Source organism: Athene cunicularia (genome assembly GCF_003259725.1).
Source record: "Athene cunicularia isolate RWA chromosome 1 unlocalized genomic scaffold, athCun1 chr1_part1, whole genome shotgun sequence".
Lineage (NCBI taxonomy): Eukaryota > Metazoa > Chordata > Aves > Strigiformes > Strigidae > Athene > Athene cunicularia.
Genome location: NW_020799091.1, coordinates 97,273,365 through 97,294,557, shown reverse-complemented (window position 1 = coordinate 97,294,557; position 21,193 = coordinate 97,273,365). Strand labels below are relative to the sequence as shown.

The 21,193-nt window shown below is 38.9% G+C and overlaps 1 protein-coding gene across 2 annotated transcripts; it reads left to right on the top strand.

Moving 5' to 3' along the window:
* Positions 1-384: 384 nt before the first annotated feature.
* Positions 385-19,152, top strand: CHAF1B (chromatin assembly factor 1 subunit B). Of its 2 annotated transcripts, none has more exons than XM_026854114.1 (13): positions 385-512; positions 5,363-5,495; positions 5,612-5,729; positions 7,260-7,363; positions 9,592-9,688; positions 11,381-11,465; positions 12,475-12,568; positions 13,190-13,259; positions 13,347-13,438; positions 14,884-15,046; positions 16,198-16,602; positions 18,025-18,116; positions 18,597-19,152. In XM_026854114.1, the coding sequence occupies exons 1-13, from the start codon at positions 387-389 to the stop codon at positions 18,761-18,763; spliced, it is 1,746 nt and encodes a 581-aa protein (XP_026709915.1). In that variant the 5' UTR covers positions 385-386; the 3' UTR covers positions 18,764-19,152. The 2 variants fall into 2 exon arrangements, with proteins under 2 accessions (XP_026709915.1, XP_026709907.1); XM_026854106.1 differs by having other exon boundaries at positions 18,591-19,152.
* Positions 19,153-21,193: the final 2,041 nt, after the last annotated feature.

Sequence of the window (21,193 nt, the reverse complement as noted above, 5' to 3'; positions counted from 1 at the left end):
GTGGCGCGGCCCGGCGGGGGCTCATCCCGTCAGGAGCTGGGCTGGGGCAGGGCCGGGGAGGCCGAGGCGGTGCAGGCGCGCCCCGGGGGCTGGGAGGGAAAAGCTGCGGCGTCTGCCCCCTGGGATTTGCTGTTAATTGTAACCCTGTCCTGTGCTTCTGTCACGCTATTTAATTCCGCTGAGAGACGTGGCTTCCCATGCACTGACTTTAGCCATAATAAATCAAAGCGTTTAGAAGTGGTTTTCCTTAAGCCATCGGGTCAGTTTCTGCAGTGAAATTGTTCTGGGATCTGTCTGCGGTGCTTATGAAATCTGCATTTACTTTGATTGCCTTTGTCATCAGAAACAAGAATTTATCTGGTATTTGCTATTTTTCTTCAGCAAACATGAAGGTCATCACTTGTGAAATAGCGTGGCATAATAAGGAGCCTGTGTACAGCTTAGACTTCCAACATGGAGCTGATGGGAAGATCAATCGACTGGCCTCAGCAGGTGTGGACACAGCTGTTCGGGTAAGTTTCAGACCTGTTTGTTTTGGTTTTGTAGCACGTGCAGAGCATGGAATGGCCTGTTATCCACAGTATCAGGTTATTGGCCGGTATGTGACACTTGTGGTGGATGCTTTAGGGAAAGAATACGAGATTGTACAGCTATATACAGAATAATTGATCCCCTTGCGTACTGTCCTTGAGTCCTGCTGCTGAGTGTTGAATGTTGTTTTTAGGAAATTAACCTTCACTGACTGTTGGGTGATATTCCTGAGTAGTAACTGCTAATTTAGGGCAGTCTCGTGGGTTAGTGAGAAACAACTGGGTTGTTTCTTTATGTTAATCAAAGTTGAATTTTATCTGCTCTTTCATAAGTAGTCACTCAACAGTATGAGGTCTTTCTGCAGTGCTTTTCACTCAGCTTCAGGTGCATCTCGCCTAAGCAATTTTGTATTTGCACTAGCAAACTTTGTTAATCGGTTGCTCATCCTTTTGAGAGCCACTTATGAAAATGTTGAATAGCACAAGCCCCAAAAGATGCAACTGTAGGATTCACCTTCGCAAAATCAGGCAGTTGTTTACTGTCTTCTAAATTCTTATTGTACTTGAGGACTGTCCCCATTGTTCACTGATCTCTTTCTCTAAAAGCCTTAGCCTTAGTTGTAAAGCTCTGGGAAATTGAGTGCACTGGGTGAACCATGTTCTTTTTATCTGGATATTAGTCAACTCTTTAAGTAAACGTAACAGCCAAGTGAGGCACAATTTCCTTTGCAGAGAAATAAATTGAATTCATTTATTTATTTATTAGCTTCTCTGTATGGAAGGTAGACATGGGGGTCAGAGTTTTCCTGGGTCACCATTAGAGCAATTCTGAAAAACTGACACATTTATCTTCCCTGTTTTTTGGAGCTGAGAGTGAAACAGAGTAGCTTACCCATCACTGCGGGGCTGTCCTTTTTATCTTTGAGTTCCTGTAGGTTGCTTCAGTATATCAGCCTGTTCATTTCCTAAAAACCTTTTTTTGCTTGTTTGCTAAAATATCTACCATGTGAGACAGTTCCTCAAACTTACCCTGCAATAAAGAAGGGTTCTAACCTGGGATCCTCCTTGTGCTCCCTAGTAATGAACTCCAGTGCAAAGAATTCATGTAGGTTCTCTGCTATGTGTGTATGCATCTGTCTGTCTATCTGTCTTTGCGTGGTAATCTTACATTTTAATTATCTTTTCAGCCTGCTTATGTTCTGTTAGGCTTCCATCATCTATTTGAAGAAGAAATTAAAAAATACTGTAATAAGGTTTTACTACCTGTGCAATAGGAACTGAAAAAGAATAAAAGGTTTTCTTTTGTATTACTGCTGCATTTTCTTCTGAATAGGGAAATGCTCCATTTTAGCAGATAATTGAGTTGTAAAGGTCAGGTTTATACTTAAATTTGGAATGCTTGGATTGGATTCAGATTTCCTAAGGATCCTCAGTGCAGTATTTTGTGAAATATGACAATATTTCTTAGTGATTTATTAGCAAGTTATTATGAATGGTGGCTGCTGTTACATGTACATGGTTAGAATGCCTCTCTCTTCTGGAGATGGTAAAAGGGATAAATATCATTAAAAATTAGGGGTTTACTCTAGTTGCTTCAGCCAAAACTTTTCCCTTCCTCACTGACAAACTGTCGTCTTACCTGATTGTGTATGCATTTCAGGGATTTTAGCTGAACATATATATAGGTTACTGAATATATATTTAAGTCATATTTACACATACACATATTTTAGGACCAGAAAAATTTCATTCATCTTTGACATAAGAGGTACAGCTGCTACATCATCTTTCAGAGGACTGTTGTGTATAAAGAGGGAGAACTGGCAAAGTTACAGAGGTCTTAATTCAGACTGCTTCATTGGTTGTATATTCCTGTCAAGGCCTGGTTGTTGGGGTGTTTTGGTCTGCTTTTACTGAACTGAGCTGCATCCAAGAACAGATTATTGAAACACTGTATTTGGTTTGTGTGTGGCAGGGTTTTGGTAACAGGGGAGGGGGCTATGGGAGTGACTCCTGTAAGAAGCTTCTCGAAGCTCCCCAGCTCCCAAGTCAGACTTGCCTCTGGCCAAGGCCGAGCCGGTTAGCAACAGTGGCTGTGCCTCTGTGATAACATTTAAGAAGGGGAACCTGAGAGGAGGAGGAGTGGTGAGGGAAATACCTATGCTAAAACCCAGGTCAGTTGAAAAAGAAGAAAAGGAGAGGGGAGGGAGGTGTGCCAGAGCAGAGACGCACCATGCACACACCCCTGCAGCCCTTGGAGGTCACCGGTGGAGCAGATGCTAGCCTGTAGCCCGTGGAGAACCCCACACCAGAGCAAGTGGCTGTGCCCAAAGAAGGCCAGGACTGTGAGGGAAGCTCATGCTGGAGCAGTCAGTTGCTGGGAGGACTGCAGCCTGCATGGGACCCATGCTGGAGCAGCTTGTGAAGAGCTGCAGCCTGTGGGAAGGACTCATGTTGGAGAAGTTCATGGAGGATTGTCTCCCATGAGAGGGACCCCACACTGGAGCAGGGGAAGAGTGTGAGGAGTCCTCTCCTGAGAAGAAAGGAGCAGCAGAGACAACATGTGATGAACTGACGACTACCACCATCCCCTGCAGCCTTGCAGGCAGGAGGTAGAGAAATTTGGAGCAAAACTGAACTCAGGAAGAAGGGAGGAGTAGGGGAAGGTGTTTTTAAGGTTGTATTTCTCAGTGTCCTACTCTGATTGGTGAAGTGGTGGCGGTGGCGTTCAAATTAAACTGATATTCTTTCTTCCCGAGTCTGTCTTTTGCCCATGACCATAGTGTTCAAATTAAACTGATGTTCTTTCTTCCCAATTCGAGTTTGTCTTTTGCCCATGACCATAACGGGTGAGTCATCCCTCCCTGTCCTTGTTTCAATCCCTGAGCCTTTTGTTATATTTTTCCCCCATCCCACTGGGAGGGGAGGAGTGAGCGAGTGGCTGCATGGTGCTCAGTTGCCCTTTGGGCTTAAACCACAGCAAACATATAATGTGAGTTAGCTATCTTGGGACATTAGTCCTGCTATACGGGGACATAAAGGTGTTGCTTTCATGGCTGAACCAGTGTACAAGTAGAGCAATAGGAGTGGCATCATTAAGTGCTGTAAAATCTAGGACAAGTGGCATCAGGAATTCCTTAAGCCAGCATTTCTAGAAAAATATCCCTATCATGCAACCATCCTAATGCTATGATTATGATCAGTAGGGAACTGGAATTATTATAATTCTTGCTCATATCATCTGTTTTAAGTTAGTAAATCTGTTGATGTTTAGGGTATACTACAAAACTCTTCAACTTGCTCAGACTTCTGAAGAGAGCTAATACTTTTTTTTCTCCTATAGTAATCACTGTTACAGTTTGTGGTTGACAGGTTTGCTAACAAGATACTGTTAATTCCATGCTATTGAATAATGGTATTTATAGGCTTGTCGAATACCTTTGAAGCTAGAGGTTGTCAGTAAATGAAAAGAGAATAGTGTTATGTGTTTGGTTGAGGGTTTTTTAGTTTATTGGAAATACTCAGTAATATATTTCATCAGACTAAAAAAATACTGCCATATGATTACAACTTGCGGTGAGTTGACCTTGGCTGGCCACCAGGTGCCCACCAAGCTGCTCTATCACTCCCCCTGTTCAACCAGATTGGGAGAAAATACAATGGAAAAGCTCATGGGTCAAGGGGTAGGGAGATCACTTACTAATTACTGTCATGGGCAAAACAGACTCAACTTAGGGAAATTAATTTAATTTATTCCCAGTTAATAACAGAGTAGGATAGTGTGAAATAAGAACAAAACTGAAAACAGCTTCCTCCCACCCCTCCTTTCCTCCCAGGTTCAGCTTCACTTCTGACTCTTCTACCTCCTCCCATCCGGTGGTGTGGGCAATAGGGAATGGGGATTGTGGTCAGTTCATCACACATTGTCTCTGCCACTCCTTCCTCCTCACGCTCTGCCCCTGCTGCAGTGTGGGGTTCCTCCCACAGCAGACAGTCTTTTACAAGCTTCTCCAATATGGTCCTTCCCACAGACTGCAGTTCTTCACGAACTGCCCCACCACGGGTCTTTTCCATGGAGTGCAGTCCTTCAGGAATGGACTGCTCTAGTGTGGGTTCCCCACTGGGCCACAGTTCCTGCCAGAAAACCTGCTTCTGCATGGGGTCCTCTTCACAAGTCCGGCTGGGAGCTCGTTCCAGCGCAGACTGTCCACACGCTGCAGCCTCCTTTGGGCACATCCACCTACTACTCCAGCATGGGGTCCTCCACAGGCTGCAGTGTGGATATCTGCTCCAGCATGGACCTCCATGGGCTCAGGGGGACAGCCTGTGTCACCATGATCTTCTCCAGGGGCTGCAGGGGAATCTCTGCTCCAGCACCTGGAGATCTTCTTCCTTCATTCATTCCCCTTGGTGTCTGCACGGCAGTTTTTCTCACGTTTTTCTTGCTCTTCTCTCACAGCTGCCATGCAGTGTTTTTACTCTTTCTTAAATATCACAGAGGTGCCATGAGCATCACTGATGGGCTCACATTTGGCCACCAGGACAGTCTTGGAGCTGGCTGGAACTGGCTCTGTCCAACATGGGGGCAGTTTCTGGTGTCTTCTCAGAGAAGCCACCCCTGAAGCCTCCCCCAGCTACCAAAACCTTGCCCACATAGACCCAGTACACAGCCGTAGCTCACAGAGAGGGTTGTCGTGCAACTGCAGCTTTAGCTCTGCAAGTTTCAGATAAGTTCAGAATGACTTCCCAAGGACCAAGTTGTAGATTACTGAAGTGGTGCATATATATTACATCTTGGTCCTGAAAACTGTCTGTAATGCTTTTGTAACTAGATCTGGAAAGTGGAAAAAGGACCAGATGGAAAAGCAATTGTGGAATTTTTCTCCAACCTCGCCCGCCATACCAAAGCAGTAAATGTTGTGCGCTTCTCTCCAAGTGGTGAGATCCTAGCATCTGGAGGAGATGGTGAGAACTGCTTTTCTTGCATCTTATGCAAGATAATTATAATGTTGAACTAAATGTAATGCATTAACAAAACAGTGAGTGGGAAAGAAAGAATCTTCACATGATTTCTTCTACAGATGCAGTTATTTTATTGTGGAAGCTGAATGACAGCAAAGAATTGGAACCGTTAGTTTTTCAGGATGAAGATGAAGCTCAGCTCAACAAGGAGAACTGGACAGTCGTTAAAACTCTAAGGTAGCTTAATATTTTATGAGTTTGTTCTCTGTTCAGTGTTCTTGGTTCCCCAGTGGCTTTTATCATCTGGTACAGTCTTCTGTTCAGTGTATGTAAAACTTAAGTGCTCTCTAAAAGTTTGTTTGCTTTGATACTCATCCGTTTATTGTATTTAACTTTTTTCTTGATACAGTGCCAGCTTACATCTTCTGTTAAGGCAGAAGATTGGGCATTTATGTCACATAACTGATGTGCTTTGAAATTGATTCCTAGATTTGCAGTCACTTAAAGATTAGCGCAGAGATATATAAAGTAAATGTGACGTTTTATTTACTAGCTTTATAGGGGAAATTTTGATCATTATTAAAGGAAAAAGCATCAGCAGATAAAATGATTTATGCACTTTTGCCAGATGATAGCTGTAAGGCTCGACCAATCTTTTTCAATTAGTGCATTTTGTCGAAAAGCTACTGTATTATACAGCTTTTGTTTCAAGTGTAAGATAAAATAAGCACACTGTGCCTGCTAAGACTAAGTAAAGTATTAGCTGATTGTGGCTGAGGCATCAAACCACCACTGTCACTTGAACTACAACAGTGTTCTGTTCTCACTTTCATCTGAAGATTGAAAGAAATTAGTGGTTCTGAACTCAGAAACACATTTTGAATGATCAGTATATATAACTGCCTCACCTTCTGTGTAGTATCTGTTAAAAGTTTTGGTCTCTGTATGCTAATAAAAACATCAATAATTTAAAGTTGTTTACAAAAAAAAAAGTCTATCTGTAACTGATATATTCCTTTCAGCTGCTGAGGTTTGTGAGAACGGTTTCAAAAGTGCTAGTGGGATTTCCTGAAGAACCGGCATGATCCTTTAGGAACATCTAGAGTTAATCTCTTAAAGCAAACAAACAAACCTCATCCCCCTTCCCTAAACTTGATGTTGCAAATATTTATTATTAAAGTTACCACACTGTGTGCTGAGTGTTAAAATAACAAGCAATAATTTTTTTTTTTTATGAAGCCCTTTTAGGTTGTCCTGAATATCTTGCAATGTTTGTTTGACTCTATCTAAATCCACCTTAATTTTCTGTGTTTTACGTGGTTCTGCTGAGTATACATGTTTGTTTACTGCTTTTATGAAACCCATAAATATGCAGGAAAGTTGTCTTGAGTAGTGACACGTCCTAATTACTTTGGTGTAGTGTTTTATTTTCTGTTTGTACAAATCCTAGAAATGTTAGTTTCCAGATCTCTAGGTACAAATTAATAAATTACTTCAAATGTGGGATTTTCATTGTCTGAAAAAGACCTGTTGAAAAGGCAGACTTATTTTAAATATAAGTAGGATGTCTTTTTTTTTAATGTTCTACCATCTTCTGAACATGAAAGCTTTTTTTTTAAAAGCTGAAATTTATGCTGTTTGTTTTACTTCAGTGATACTGTATTTGCCTCTGACTTTTTTTTTTAACCTAAGAATGCAGAAAACTTGTGTTTACATATAGTTGTTAATTTTTAATTAATAAGTGGTTTCTTCTCTTCTGGCTTCTAGAGGCCACTTAGAAGATGTCTATGATATTTGTTGGACCTCAGATGGAAATTACATGGCATCTGCTTCTGTAGATAACACAGCTATAATGTGGGATGTCAATAAAGGTAAATGCTATGTTTATCACTTGTGTCTCCAGCCCTGGTGGAAGTGCCTCGTGGTGTTTGTCAACAGAGTTGAAAGCATGTTTTTTTGGCGATGGCTAGATTTCTGGGATTGTGAGGCAATAGCCCAGCATATAAAGATACCCTCAGGCCAGCAAAATTTACACATAAGTAATCCCTTCACCTTGGAATATTGAGGCAATAAACTTCACCCAATTTTTTTTCCCTCAAACTCCTACACAAGCAGCTTGCATATGACTTAACTCCACCCTACACTCCAGCAAACAAACAAAACTTGACTGGTATCAGATAACTACCTAGGTAAAAAAATGAGAAGCAAGTATGGGATACAGGCTCTGTTTTGCAAGATGTGGCCTTTCTTTAGGGAAAACACTTGTGTTCATTCTCATCCCACTGCAGTGGGATTGCTTGCATTCTCCAAGAAAGGTGCATCTGTAGAAGTTCTCATAGTAACCAGGTAGGTTAGGTTGCTTTACAATGGCGTGATGTTTTCTTATTAGCAGTGTAATCATTACTTTCACTTTTAATTTAATATGGAAATACCTAACTTTTTCTAAAGTTAAACTTTTTTCTCACATTTCTAATATTTACTGTTTAATTTAAAAAAAAAAGTAGAATCTAGGTCAATTTTTCAGTGCACACACACACATATGAAAATACAAATGTTCTGCTGCTGACATTTTTTGTGTTCTTGGTTTGGGTGCTTAATGCCTCTCCCACCCAAACTGTCACATATACTCATTCCAAAAGGCTTTACCATAAATACATGAATGTTCAGTTAAGAGTGTGTGTGCTTAGTGCATAAGTATATATAGGGGCATTGTGACCAAATGTCTCTTGTGCCTCAGACTGCTTGTAACCGTTTTGGAGGGACGTATCTATTAGAATTATTACTAAAAAAACCTGGATGGCCTCTTAAGGCAATATGTTACTTATGTGTAATGTCTCCCATTCTTACCGCTTGCTTTTAGCAAACAGTTAATTCCATAGAGGACATTTTGTATCTCCTAGGCAGAGACAGCTAGTAAATTGGAAGTAAGAAGCTATTACTGGAAAATACAGACTCTTTGATCAAAGTTGTGGGTACATGATAGGAAGGAGTTTCAAGGATAGCTTCCAGTAATACCTAGGCTAAAAGTTTGCATGTTTGTTGTTTTTTTTTTTTTTAAATGGCTGGAAGAAAATGAATAGTAAAAATCCATAGGGATGTTCAGTACAAAGAGAGCATCAATGGCTTAAGTCCTTGAGGTACAAACTGTTGGCAGCTTACAGGGCATCCTGTAGAAATATCATTACGTGTTTGGTCTGTTCTTACACACTTCCTTAGCTGTCTGTTGTTGGCCACAGTCAGAGACAGAGAACTGCACCAGAAGGACTTTTTGGTATTACGCAGCATGGCCTTGTGTAATCCTTTCGAAGAGGGATTGTCTTTGAAACTTGTAATCTTACATAGTGTTTCTTTACAACAAGACAACACTTAAATATTAGGAAAAAAACCCATCTGTCACTAGTATTCAAAACAGAGTATCTAATGAGGATTATCTATAACTTTGTCTCATCACAATGCATGATGGGTATGTGATAGTTGGATCTGAGACATCCAACTGTGGAACATCAGGTAAATCAGAGAGCTCCTGCCTTTGAGGGATCTTCGTGACAGAATCAGCTGTGGAAGAACATGAGTTAGCACGGCTATAGAATTGTTTGTGAAAGTTGCCCATGTGTAAGCATCACTCAGCATGTGTAGTATATTATTTTCAGTGCCTGCTCAGTAGAGTAGATGAGTTTATGCAGCTGGAAGTTATGTTTTAACATGGGAATTTTTGGCTCGGTATTCAGCCAAATTCAGTTAGCTGTTGAACAGTATTCTAGACCTGCCTGGAAAGTTTTTTCTAAATCACAAAGGTTTTGAAATACTTCTGTTTTGAAATATACTCATCTTGCATGTTTAATGCCTGAGCCAAGCTGCTTATCAGAGTTTAGTTTGTAGGGAAACAAGCCTTAAATTGGCATGTCACTATTTCCTGTGCTTGCAAAGATTCTAAAAATAAAGCTAATCTTTCTGATATTCTTACCAGTACCATCAATGTAACTGTGTGTTTAAAAAAATTATTTCTCTACATTTTGAAATGTTTTGTCTTATTTCTGAAATGAAGAAATGTTTTAAAGCACATCTGAATTTATAATCTGAAAACTGTTTGTAATTTTAGGACAGAAGGTTTCAATATTAAACGAACACAAGAGTTACGTCCAAGGAATAACCTGGGATCCTCTGGGCCAGTACATTGCAACTCTGAGTTGTGATAGGTGAGCTGTTGGTTTAAGTGTTTTGCCTTAGTATTCTTCCATACTTGAGGATGAATTAAAAGCAAGTGTGTGGGATAAATGTGATTTTTCTTTTAGTTTTATTCTGATTGTTTTGTAAGAAGGTTGATGTGAAAGTAAAATGATACTTTAGGTAATCTTTTGCTTGTGGTAAATGATTCATGAAGTCTGAGTGTCCTCTCTAAGCATCAAATAAGCTTACATAAACTTTTGTATAAATTTTTCTTCAAGAAATCGGTATTTGTCATTAGAGATACCAAATACATCTTAAGATAGTGCTAGTGCTGCATGCTCTGGTTGTTAACAAGCTAACAAGTTCATCCTTGTCATTTTACAGAAAGATATAAACAGGTTAAGAAATCAGTGAAAATGTTTTTCCACTAATATCTTCTTTTTACCCTCTTGCTCCCTCCATCTCCCAACAGTTTCATAAGTGATGTCATTGGGAAAGCTAAACACACACTTCATAAACTTGGCCCTTGTCAAAACTTTGAGTGAGCTTAAACTGTTTAGGGCATGTGTGCTGCTCTGAAGGGGTTTGCAGATGTCTAATAAATGCATGTCATCTGGCACCCGCTGCAAAGAAAATTGCTGTAATAGTGGAAAAGTAGTTTTGATTTAAGATTTGCAATAGTCTTAGGAAAATGGTAAGTTAATGGTAAGTCATTATGAGCCTCTGTCTTCTGATAATCGGTTATGTGAGATTTTTGTGCTTTTATTAAAATGAACCACAGTGAAACACAAGTAATAGAATGATGCACAAGTTTTTCTTGGAGTGAAGTTGCAAGCAAGAGCATGACCTAATCTAAGAGGGGAAATATCCCACCCCCTCAGGCTTCAGATGTTTTACTGCAAGGTTAGTGAATAGCATCAGCTCAGTGAGGGTCTAACAGGAGTCAGGCCAGTTGCCAGGACTGGGCACTCACCAGCCTGGGATGGGGAGACCTTTTTCCTATTTTAGCAGACCAGCTTAGCTGTGTGACATCCAGAGCCAGAAGTTCCACAACTGTCTCAAGCTGTCTGCCACAGCCTCACTTTCTAATTTCTCTTCCTAACTCTGTACAGGATTCTTTGTGGAGCTCTTTCAGCACATTAAATCATCAGAAAGCTGTCTGTTTTTTGTGTTAGGTTTGTTTTCTGTTAACCTAACAAACCAACATAACTCAGTGAAGGTCAGAGCTTGGCAGAAAGGAGGAGGTGGTGGGACAAGCAGTTGGGTTTGCTTCAGCTACCTGCTGTTTTAGTGAGATGAAGTCAGGGGAGTTCCAACGTTCTCTATTCTCCAGTTTTCATTTATTCTGAAGAGAACCACAGCACAGAGATGTAGTGAATTGTCTTTGAGGTGAGTTCCCACTCCGCAAGAACATGCTGGCTACTACAGCATAGGTAGGAATGGCATGGCCATTCGCTGTCCATGAATTCCTTCATTCCTCCATGAATGCATATGATGGTACTTCCCAAACCTTATTGAGTCAAATAATTATAACTGATTCATTGGTTGCTTAGCCATCAAAACATGTCCTCCCAGTGGTGTCTCATGAAGAGAGTTATAATTAAGGTGTAATTGTCATTTATATTTGGCGGTCCTGACTCAGAAGCGAGGTCATGTTGCATTATGCCAAACTTGGGGTGAAAGGAAACTGTTCATAGCTAACTGTGCTCTCCACCATGTAGGATCCTACGTGTATACAACACGCAAACCAAGCGTGTAGCGTTCAATGTTACCAAAATGCCATCTGGATCAGGAGCTGAAGGAGAGGTACATTGTTCTGCTTACTAATGGTACTGGGGAATGTGCTGGATGCTATTTTGCATGAGTTGTTCTATTCTATAAAACCAAATGGGCAAATATTTTCCATTCAAGTAATCTGTATGTCAGATAGTTTTGTCTCTATCTCACCTTTGCATTTTGTAAATACACACCACTTCAAGTTTCCTTGAACATGACAGTAGTGACTAAGAACAAACACTGCCTGCTGCTGTTGATCTCTTGCAAGTTCAGCTGATTAAAGTAGTAGCACAATGTCTTTGGGTGTAACTGTTAAAAAATAGCTCATAGTGAATTCTTAATAGGAAAAACTTCAGACATGTCTGTCAGTAGCTGTAAGTTTATTAATGAATGTGACATCAATAATATTTTAAAGTCAGCAGTCTGAAATTTTCAAAAAGGTAGCCTGATTTTTGGCAAAAATAGGAAATAGGGAAAATTTAGGAAATTCCAACCCTAAGAGGGAAAACAAAGAGCTTTTTTTTCCTCAAACAGTTCTGAATGATAGCAAAATAACACCTTCAAGCTGGCTGTAACCTTTTTAATTCTTTATATTCCTTTTCTTTTTTTATGAAAATATTTGTAACAGTTTTGTAGAGACTAAAGAATAGGCCTGAGAGAGGGTGTTTTACCATTAGAGGAGTTTTCTTTAAACCTCTAATACTAGAGTTAAAATTAAATGCCTAAGGAACAGGCTTTTATGTTGACTGTTAAATAATGTTCTCCAGGTTATTACTATTTTTTGATTACTGGTCTAATGTGACTGCTCTTGGAGTGTTTTGATTAGTAGCTGAAGAGGGATCAAGGACTATTTTTCTTAGCTGTGAAGAATTTATAGCACAGCAGAAAGTGGGTTTGAAGGAGCCATGGTTTTTAAAATATTTACATTTTATTTTAAAAGTTCCATCAGGTTGGATTGTACAACTGGATGTTTTTTCTCGCTTGAATTTCAGCTGACATATTCATGGCACTTTACACAATCACATTTTCAATGTTACAGGCTAGGAGCTATCGGATGTTTCATGATGACAGCATGAAGTCGTTTTTCCGCAGACTCAGTTTTACTCCTGATGGCTCCTATTTACTGACTCCAGGTATGTGAGAATGGGTACTATAACATCTGTTAAGCTCTGGTTTGGTTGTGCATCAAGATTGCTTTCAAACTGCTAAGAGATGCTTGTTTATATTAATTGTGCCACTCCTTGTTCTTCCTGTTGAAGAAAATAGAGACTCCACGATACTCTTCCATCAGCAGTCCAGAACATCGACTTTCTTCTGTGATAAAAAATATATTAATGGCATTTTTCTGACCCGAAACATATACATTACAACAATACAGCTCTGTTAAAATAGAACTGAAGAAGAATAAGTGGTTTCTTTTGCCTGGTCTCTCTTTGTTTGTATCCTTTCTTAAGAAAATTCTGCAGTCATAGTAAAAATAACATTGCAAGGAGGGGATCAGTTTGCCCATATAAGCACTGCTTTTATAGATGTCTGGCAACATCAAAAAGAAGCTTTGAGGGGGAAATATATAAGGGAAACAAAACCAGTGCTAAATAAATATTTGGGATGCCTTTGTAAGTAGTGTTCAGGTTGCACAGCTCTTGCCCAACTGACAAGCCTAATTCCTAAGAAATAGAATGTTTATGGACATAAAGTATGTACTCAGTACCTTTTTGAGTTGATGAGTAATGTTTTAACCTTTATTTTTGCAGCTGGCTGTGTTGAATCAGGAGAAAACGTAACAAACACAACGTATGTTTTCTCCAGAAACAATCTTAAAAGGTAGAGCTTTATATTAAGGATCAAAATATCTTTTTATTTAAAAAAAAAAAAAAAGCTGTTTTCTGAAATACTGATTCTTTATAAAAGGCCTGTGGGTCACCTACCATGTCCTGGAAAGGCAACTCTTGCTGTTCGCTGCTGCCCAGTCTACTTTGAGTCAAGACGAGCACTTAATAAAGGTACTGTAAATCCTTCAGGAAGTATGATTTTACAGCAAATATGTGAAAAGGCCAATGTGGCTGTTTACTATTTTATGCTCTAGCCTTTTAACATTCCATTAAGATAGTGTTGTACCACATTTCAGAAGCTGTTTCCTGATTCTAAAACCCTGAATTCATTAAGTATCTTGTGAGTAGCTTTTGATATAGCAGATAAATGTTCTTATTTGGCCTTTTCGTCTACAGAAATGCTGTTTAATGTCTTTCTTTAACTTTTAATCATTTTGTATGAGTAAAAGTAAATAACTTGGCTTGGCACTAAAGGAGCAACTCAGTGAAATATTTTCTGTTAGTCTCAACTACCCACATCACAGAAACACCAGATTTGGTGTAGTTTGCAACAACTGTTGACGTTTATTCAAGGAAGCCACACCTGAAGCAGTGCTGGCCAGAACAGGAGTTCTGAGGTGGGGAAAGGATTCTATAAAGTTGCATGAGAACTTAACTGGAGATTGAAATCTAGCCTTACTTGTGATCCTAGTGGGTCCATGAGTGGTTATATTTTAACACGACTGGTCTTACTCTGATGAAGAGGCAAAGCTTTTCTCCGTTCTTCAGAGGGTCAGTTTGTAGTATTCTTTACAGGATTTAGAAATTACCTGTTGTGTTCCGTATTTTTATCATAATCTTCAGATCCATTGTAATCCAAAGTAAGGAGATGAGTCTGCTCTTGGTTTCTGTACCTCCTCTAAACAGAGTGTTTAGTTTCTGCAACATACATCTAGAAAAATGAAAATCTATGATAGTCTAGAAATCTATAGATGTGAGTACCTTACATTATGTTAATGGCCTGTCTGTTTGAGTGAGCAGCTTCCATAATCATAGAACTGGAGCTCTATATACTAGGAATTTCAGAAAGCAGCTAGCTAGCATTCAGCTTCCAGTGAAAGCTGGAATAATCTGCCCTTACAAAGAGCTAATGTTGCAATGGAAAGACTAGCTAGGAGCTGAACCCAAGATAACACAAATGGAGCTGAATCCATTATTTTGACTGAGTAATACAGAATATAACGTGGTATAAATTTGTTGTGACCTTGATTTACACTATATCCTAAGATGTGTTTGTTTGGACTTCAATACTAAAGTTAATATAAATATGCTGAAAAATTTCAACTGGAGAATATATGACAAACTTTACAAAACAAAATAATAGCAATCCAGATGGACAAAGCTTCTGCCATTTTTTCTCTACAGCTAATACAATAGAGGGCAGATTTCAGGCAACAGAAATGTTAGCACTTCACATTAAACTTTACGTTTCATAGAAGTGCTATCTTCTTAGCCATTATCTTGATACTGATTAATAATGTAATCTTTATTTAGATTCATGACTAAGCTGGTGCAGTTACTACCTTCCAGTGAATGCAAGGGAGAACTCTTAATGTGTTCACTTCTTTCCATTCTAGACGAAATCAGTCAGAAATCATCTCCTGCTCTATTTAATCTGCCCTATCGATTGGTGTTTGCTGTTGCTTCAGAAGATTCTGTGCTTTTTTATGATACTGAGCAGTCCTTCCCCTTCGGTTATGTTTCTAACATACATTATCACACCCTGAGTGACGTTTCATGGTAGGTAATTGTTACTCTCTTAAGATTTGTTGTGATGTAGGAAATGTCCTTTTTACATGTTGAAGTTCTGCACAAAATCTTGCTTTATTTTTATGCTTTGTTTTTGACATGCATGTGGTCACTGTCATCGCAGTGTCAGAACAGCAATCCACCTCTTTTTTGCCCTGTAAAGCGGAGAATTATGGTTCTTTATTGGTTGGCAAACAAGGTGCAAGCACCCTGGGGAAAGAAGATGGAAATTTTAATGAAAACTAATGTATTAGATGCCCATGAAAATTACTTATTGTTCAGGCAGTGTAACTGGTAATAATGAAGTTTTTTGGAGGTTTTGGAAGTTATCTTTATGAATTCAGGTGTCTGTATCCTGGCCAAATTCTGCTTTATCTGCACATTTCTGCTTAGTGTTTATGTGTGGGACGAAGTAATTTATCTGACTTGATGTGGGGAGTCAGAACTGGAGTGGAAAATTAAACCCTAGTCTGGCAATCAGGATACAACCTTCCGGTGGACAAGGCTTCTCTCATGCCTTTCTAGCCAGTATACCTAAGCTGAGGATCACATGGAGGCCTCTTTCAGAACTTATAAGTGATGCTCAGTCACTCTGAAAACCATTGTGTGTGAGGAGGAGGGGAATGGAAGAGAACAGAAAATCAATAGTTTTTAATCAGTGGTAGATAGACATTACTTGGTGAAATGAGCATGAAGAGCCTATTCAGGTGAGCACCACAGTGATTCTGAGCATTGCCTCTACCTAGCACAGGGAGCACAGTCAGAGAGCTTGAAGTGCTCTGCTGGTCTGAATGAGGAGAGTTCAGACGTATTTCAGAAACTCTGGCTGAAGGTTTGTGTACCTGCAATTGAACCATACTTTGTGCCAGCTTAAATGCATGCAGGTGCTGGCAGCAGCGTATTACAAGTGATTGCAGACAACACCAGAGAGATAAATCAGATGCAAAGGCCATAACTGAAGATCTTTTGTTCATTTGATTTGGATGTCTTTCACTTGACTGCAGTTTTATTTAAAGGTATACATGTACTTGGGGAAGGGAGGAGGAAAAGACGGGTACAGCATGTGTTATAGATGGACAGGGTGAGGGTTGAAGAAAAGTTCTGACCTTTACTTTTAATGGGAAAAAAAAAATCACAAATAGGTCCAGCGATGGAGCCTTTCTTGCTATTTCTTCCACCGATGGCTACTGTTCATTTGTTACCTTTGAGAAGGATGAACTGGGAATGCCACTCAAGGAGAAGCCACAGATAAATGTCAGGACTTCTGGTGCAATGGAGAAGAAAGTGAAAAAGAGCCAGTTGCACAAAGTCATTTCCCCAGCCTCTAGGCTGGCGGAGGGGACTCCTCCCAGCACTCCTGCCCTCCAACCTAGAACACCCACAGCTGCAAGTAAGGACTTGGCTTCCACACCTGTTGGCATAAAAAATGTTCCAGTCTCATCCTCAGATGAGAGGAAAATCAGCCAGCCAGCCAGCCAGTGCACTAAAGTAAACCAGCCCAGGAGGATTACTTTCAACACTTTACAAGCATGGAGCAAGACGCCAAGGTGAGATTTATGTAGCCATTTCCAGTCATAAATATGAAGGCCAAGACAAGCTGTGCTTTTGCTGCATTGAAAGGTTGAGGTTTAGGCATAAATTCCCAGCCCTGTGTCTTGGTGGTAGCTGTCTTGACATGAAATTTTTTGTCCAGTTGTACTGCAACTGAAAGGTCAGAATTTAATTTGGGATTCAGGAGACAGCTTTTATATTTCTGTCTGAAATGTGAGGCAATAGCAGAGTTAACCTAACCATTATACCTTGCCGATATGGCAGCAACAGATATCTGTCTTCAGGTCCCATCCTCTGTACCTGAAGCCTTCAGTTGACAAGACTAAAGCCCCTTCTGATCAATATTTTAAGAAGAGTGCAATTCTAGACAGACCCTCAGTGTGCACAGCCATGGGTGTGGGAGTTAATGTGTTAATGGGAGTTACTGAGGTTATTTCCGAAGGTGAAAATCAAGATTTTTAGAAATTTCCTGTAATCCATGTATTGATTGTCAAACAACCTTCAATAGAAGACCCTGAGCTGGTATGCAACCGTAAGCAGACAACCATGCAATTGGAGGTGATCTAGACCTTGTTAGCAAAACAAGGCTATTTTAGAAATAAAGGAGATTATTATAACTTCTTGTGGGACTGTTTTATTTAGTAGGTGGATAGGGAGGAAGTGGTGAATAAGAAGGCAAGGTAGTGGATTTCATCAACAAAAGCAAAGAAAAATCTTGGACATGACAGTTTTCTACACACCAGTGTTCATCTGTATTGGAATTAAGAAGTCAAAGGTTTGTAGGTAGTTGAAAGTGACTTCTGCCTGAAGGGTGGAGTGACTGATAGAACTAAATAATCTTTTTATTTTTGAGAATAACTGTATTTAATCATGTCAACTGATTAGGTCATGAGTGTCATCCTGTAGTATCCTGCATGGTGCTACTTGTAAGACATTTTTTAATGGTTCAATCCTCTGTCACTTTTGTGCTCAATTTTTTAAGTGCTATCCAGAAGAGAGCAGAAGAAAATAGATGTACAGTAATAGATAGTGAACCTCACTGGGCAAAAGAATTCCCTAGAGTTTTATGAATCTGAAGTGTTAACATGGATGGGGCTAGGGAATAGCAAGTGCAGCCAGTCTTAGTTTTAAAATACTTGACCAAGATATTGTGCTCTGAAGGTGGATATCAAGCATTGTGCCACATACAAAATATGCAAAAGTACTTTCTAGTGGAAAAGATAGCTAGTGGTATTTAAAGTACTTCTAAAAAATGCTCTATTCAATATATAACAAGAAGAAAAAATGCACAGTAAAATATATCTGAACTACCTTTAAATTTAACTGATTCTATCTGAAGTTTTGTGGAAGTATTTCTATCTGAAGTATTTGTGGAAATGATGATATAAAGCAATTGAACGGTTTCTGCTCTTTTAAAGGAGAGTAAACTTGATTCCACTGAAGCCAGATACACCAACCTCTCCATATACAGATACAGTTCCTATACCTCCTTCCTCAGAACAGGAACATGGTAAGCTTTTGTGGCTATTAATGTCCATCAAAGTCTCTTGCCAGTCAGTCCATTCCATCATAGACAAGCACAACCAAGCACAAACCTAAACCTAGTTGCAGATTATAAAACTGCTTCTTTGTCTTGGTGTGTTTGAAAGGTATTTTTGACAATATGAAATGTGTTCTCACTGTGGTTGCTCTTGGGCAGGTGCTTATGTGACAATATGTTGTTACAGTTCTTATAGTAATGGGTGTGTTAGCTGACACTAATGAAGAAGAGTAAATTCACTTGGATGTAATGTTCTCCAGGTCCTACAGGTGGGTTTTAAAGACCCTTGTACTTTCAGAACATCATTGTTTCAGATGTTGGAGTCTCTCAAACCAGGGTTGGTTTTTTATTTTTGGTGAGTGCTGAATTGTTTGTGAATTTAGCAAACCAATTTACTTCCTCAATCTGGATTTACTTATCTTAAATGATATTCCTATCTGTCTGTTTCAGAGAGGCCGTTACCATCTGATGACAGTCTTCAAAATCCTCCAGCATCAAAACGTCCTAGAACTGAGGAAATGTCTCTTTCTACATCTGCTGAATATCAAATCAGCTGTGATTCAAAGGCTAAGCTTTTAGTAGACTCTTCACAGTCTGAAGGTGATGCAGCCGTATGAGTGCATTTCTTTCTGCAAATGTTAAATCCTCAATTCCTGATTGAAGTACCATATGCATATTTGATGTAGTGCTATGAAGAAAGAAACTGGCAGTAGAAGACACAGATTTCAGGAATGTAGCTTTGCAGAAGAGGAAATAGCTGTGAAGTGACTTCTAAGTGCATTTCTACTTCTTAAAGACCACATTCTTCAAGAAATGCCATAGCTGAAGGAATCAGTGAAGTCTGGGTATTGAACAGCCATACAGTAACATAAGAGTTTCCATCAGAATCCCGAAGTTGTTTATAAAGTATTAAGGTCTTCAAGTAACCTGGCTGGCAAGTTCTCAGAATAGACTTTCTAAGGACTTAAAACACATTCATAATGATTTGATGAGGTTTAAGACCAAATAAACCATTTCATTTGAGCATCGTGGCTTATATATTTAGCAATGTGCGAAGTAATTCATGCTCTCCAGTACATGTGGAATGGAAGCTGATGTTCACATGATGTGAATGCAGCAGCATACAATATGACTAATATGATTGAAATATAAATCAGAACTTGTAATTGCAAGAAACAGAAAGCAAAAGGAAGAAAACCTCTGGCAAGCATTAAACAGCAGAAGAAAGTTCTTAATTGTTTAGTTTCTGTATTTAAAAAAAAACCCAGATTTTTCTGGGGCATCAGGATTTGAGCATATACATTAGAAGTTTCTGCCTTTTCTCTAAATCTTAACTCCTTTAGCCAATAAAATATAATATAAATCCAGATTTTGTTAAACTTCTAAAAGTTGATTTCTTTTTAGCATTTAATACTCGCATTAAGCTTGTAGTATTTAACAATTTATCTAAGACCTGCAGATAGATAACAATGAGACCAAAATACTTGAAAATCACTACACTGGATTTGCTGGTGGTGTGCAGGCTTAACCTCCAAAAGTAGAATGCTCAGCCACAGTATTCTGAGCTCATCCACTTCCCTTTTGTTCAACATCATGGACTTGATTTTTTAAAGTAAGATAATACTTAAAATGTGAATAGTTGTTCTAGCTGATGATAAATACAGTTTAAAAGAGTATTTTTCTCTCATGATTCAGGCTAGTCTATTGTTTGAAGTTCCAGAACACACAGGAGCATAAAGCTGCAATTCATATTAAAACTCTCTGACCTTCATTCTTCCCTGGATTTGGTTGTTTTTAAGGTGTGTAATTTACTTAGTATTTGTTTTCTGCCAATTTCTAAGGAAGTGAACCAATATGTAGAAAAGCAGAAATACAGATGTTTCACAAGTGATGTATAAAAATTTCGTAGGAAATATTAACAATACCTATATCAGTGTTTCAGGCAAATGAAGTATGTTGCCTAACTAAATTTCAACATAAATTAATAAGCAAAGAGTTGTAGGAAACTAACTGCATCTTTCATTTCAACCACTGAGATGAGGATGGAGATTCATTAGACTTACCCAAGGCTGTTTTTGGGTTTTTTTTTTCTAGTAAGGAATATGAAGACTTAATTACCAAGCAAAGACACATCTAAAACTTTTTTTTCCCCAGAAGTTTACAGAGATATCTAAACTAAACTTTGTAGAGATTTGAATTGATAGCTAAAGCAGATATTTGTAACATGCATTGCTGGACTTGCTATTTTATGTTTTGTCCAGTTTGAGCTATAATAATACTGGCATTTCATCCGTTTGCGAGACAGTGACCCACTTAGTACAGCGCTGCAGTGTTTTGTTTTGTGCACTGCAAAGGATCCTTTCAATTCAAACTTACACTTCTAAATACTAATTGCAAAGCTATCCTGATTGGTATTTTTAACTTTTTTTTGTTTCTGCAGTGTATTTCGATCTAAACTACTCTTTCTGTTGAAAACTGGTAGGTTGGGTGTATTACTTTAGTATTATTGGTATACCTGGTTTCTGTGGTCTTCATTCTTCAGATGCAATTAATTGCTAGATTATTCATCTTTATTTCATACCATAACCATTCAGATAACATCCATATTTGTTTATATGGTTGCTCAACTTATTTTCACTCTCTTACAATCTAACTGGATTTAAAAGTTAATGTGGCTTCCACTGCTACCATTTGGAGACTTTTCACATCATGATCTCTGTCAGAACACTCTACTGATATTTTGTCTTCCCTAATGGGAATTTTTTCCCTTTGGTTCTAGTTGTCTGTTGTCGCTATGGTTTCCTACTTCTCTTTTGTTGATTCTTTTCCATACTACTTTGTCAAATTTATATGGCACTAGGTTTTTAACCCTTTTCTTTACATGGATGTCATCATTTGTATAATAAATTGCTATCTTTAACACTGTGACAGTCAGAACTGTAGATTCCTGCTTCTTGTGATCCCTGTTAAAGTTTCTAAGGGACCATCCCCACATAACATTCATACTGAAGACACAAAAAGTATTCTCACACTGTTTATAGAAAGTG

Coding starts and splice junctions, on each gene's coding strand:
- CHAF1B (XM_026854106.1), top strand. CDS start 387: ATGAAGGTCATCACTTGTGAAATAGCGTGGCATAATAAGGAGCCTGTG. Junction 5,496..5,611: donor CCTAGCATCTGGAGGAGATG/GTGAGAACTGCT, acceptor TTTCTTCTACAG/ATGCAGTTATTTTATTGTGG. Junction 9,689..11,380: donor GCAACTCTGAGTTGTGATAG/GTGAGCTGTTGG, acceptor TCCACCATGTAG/GATCCTACGTGTATACAACA.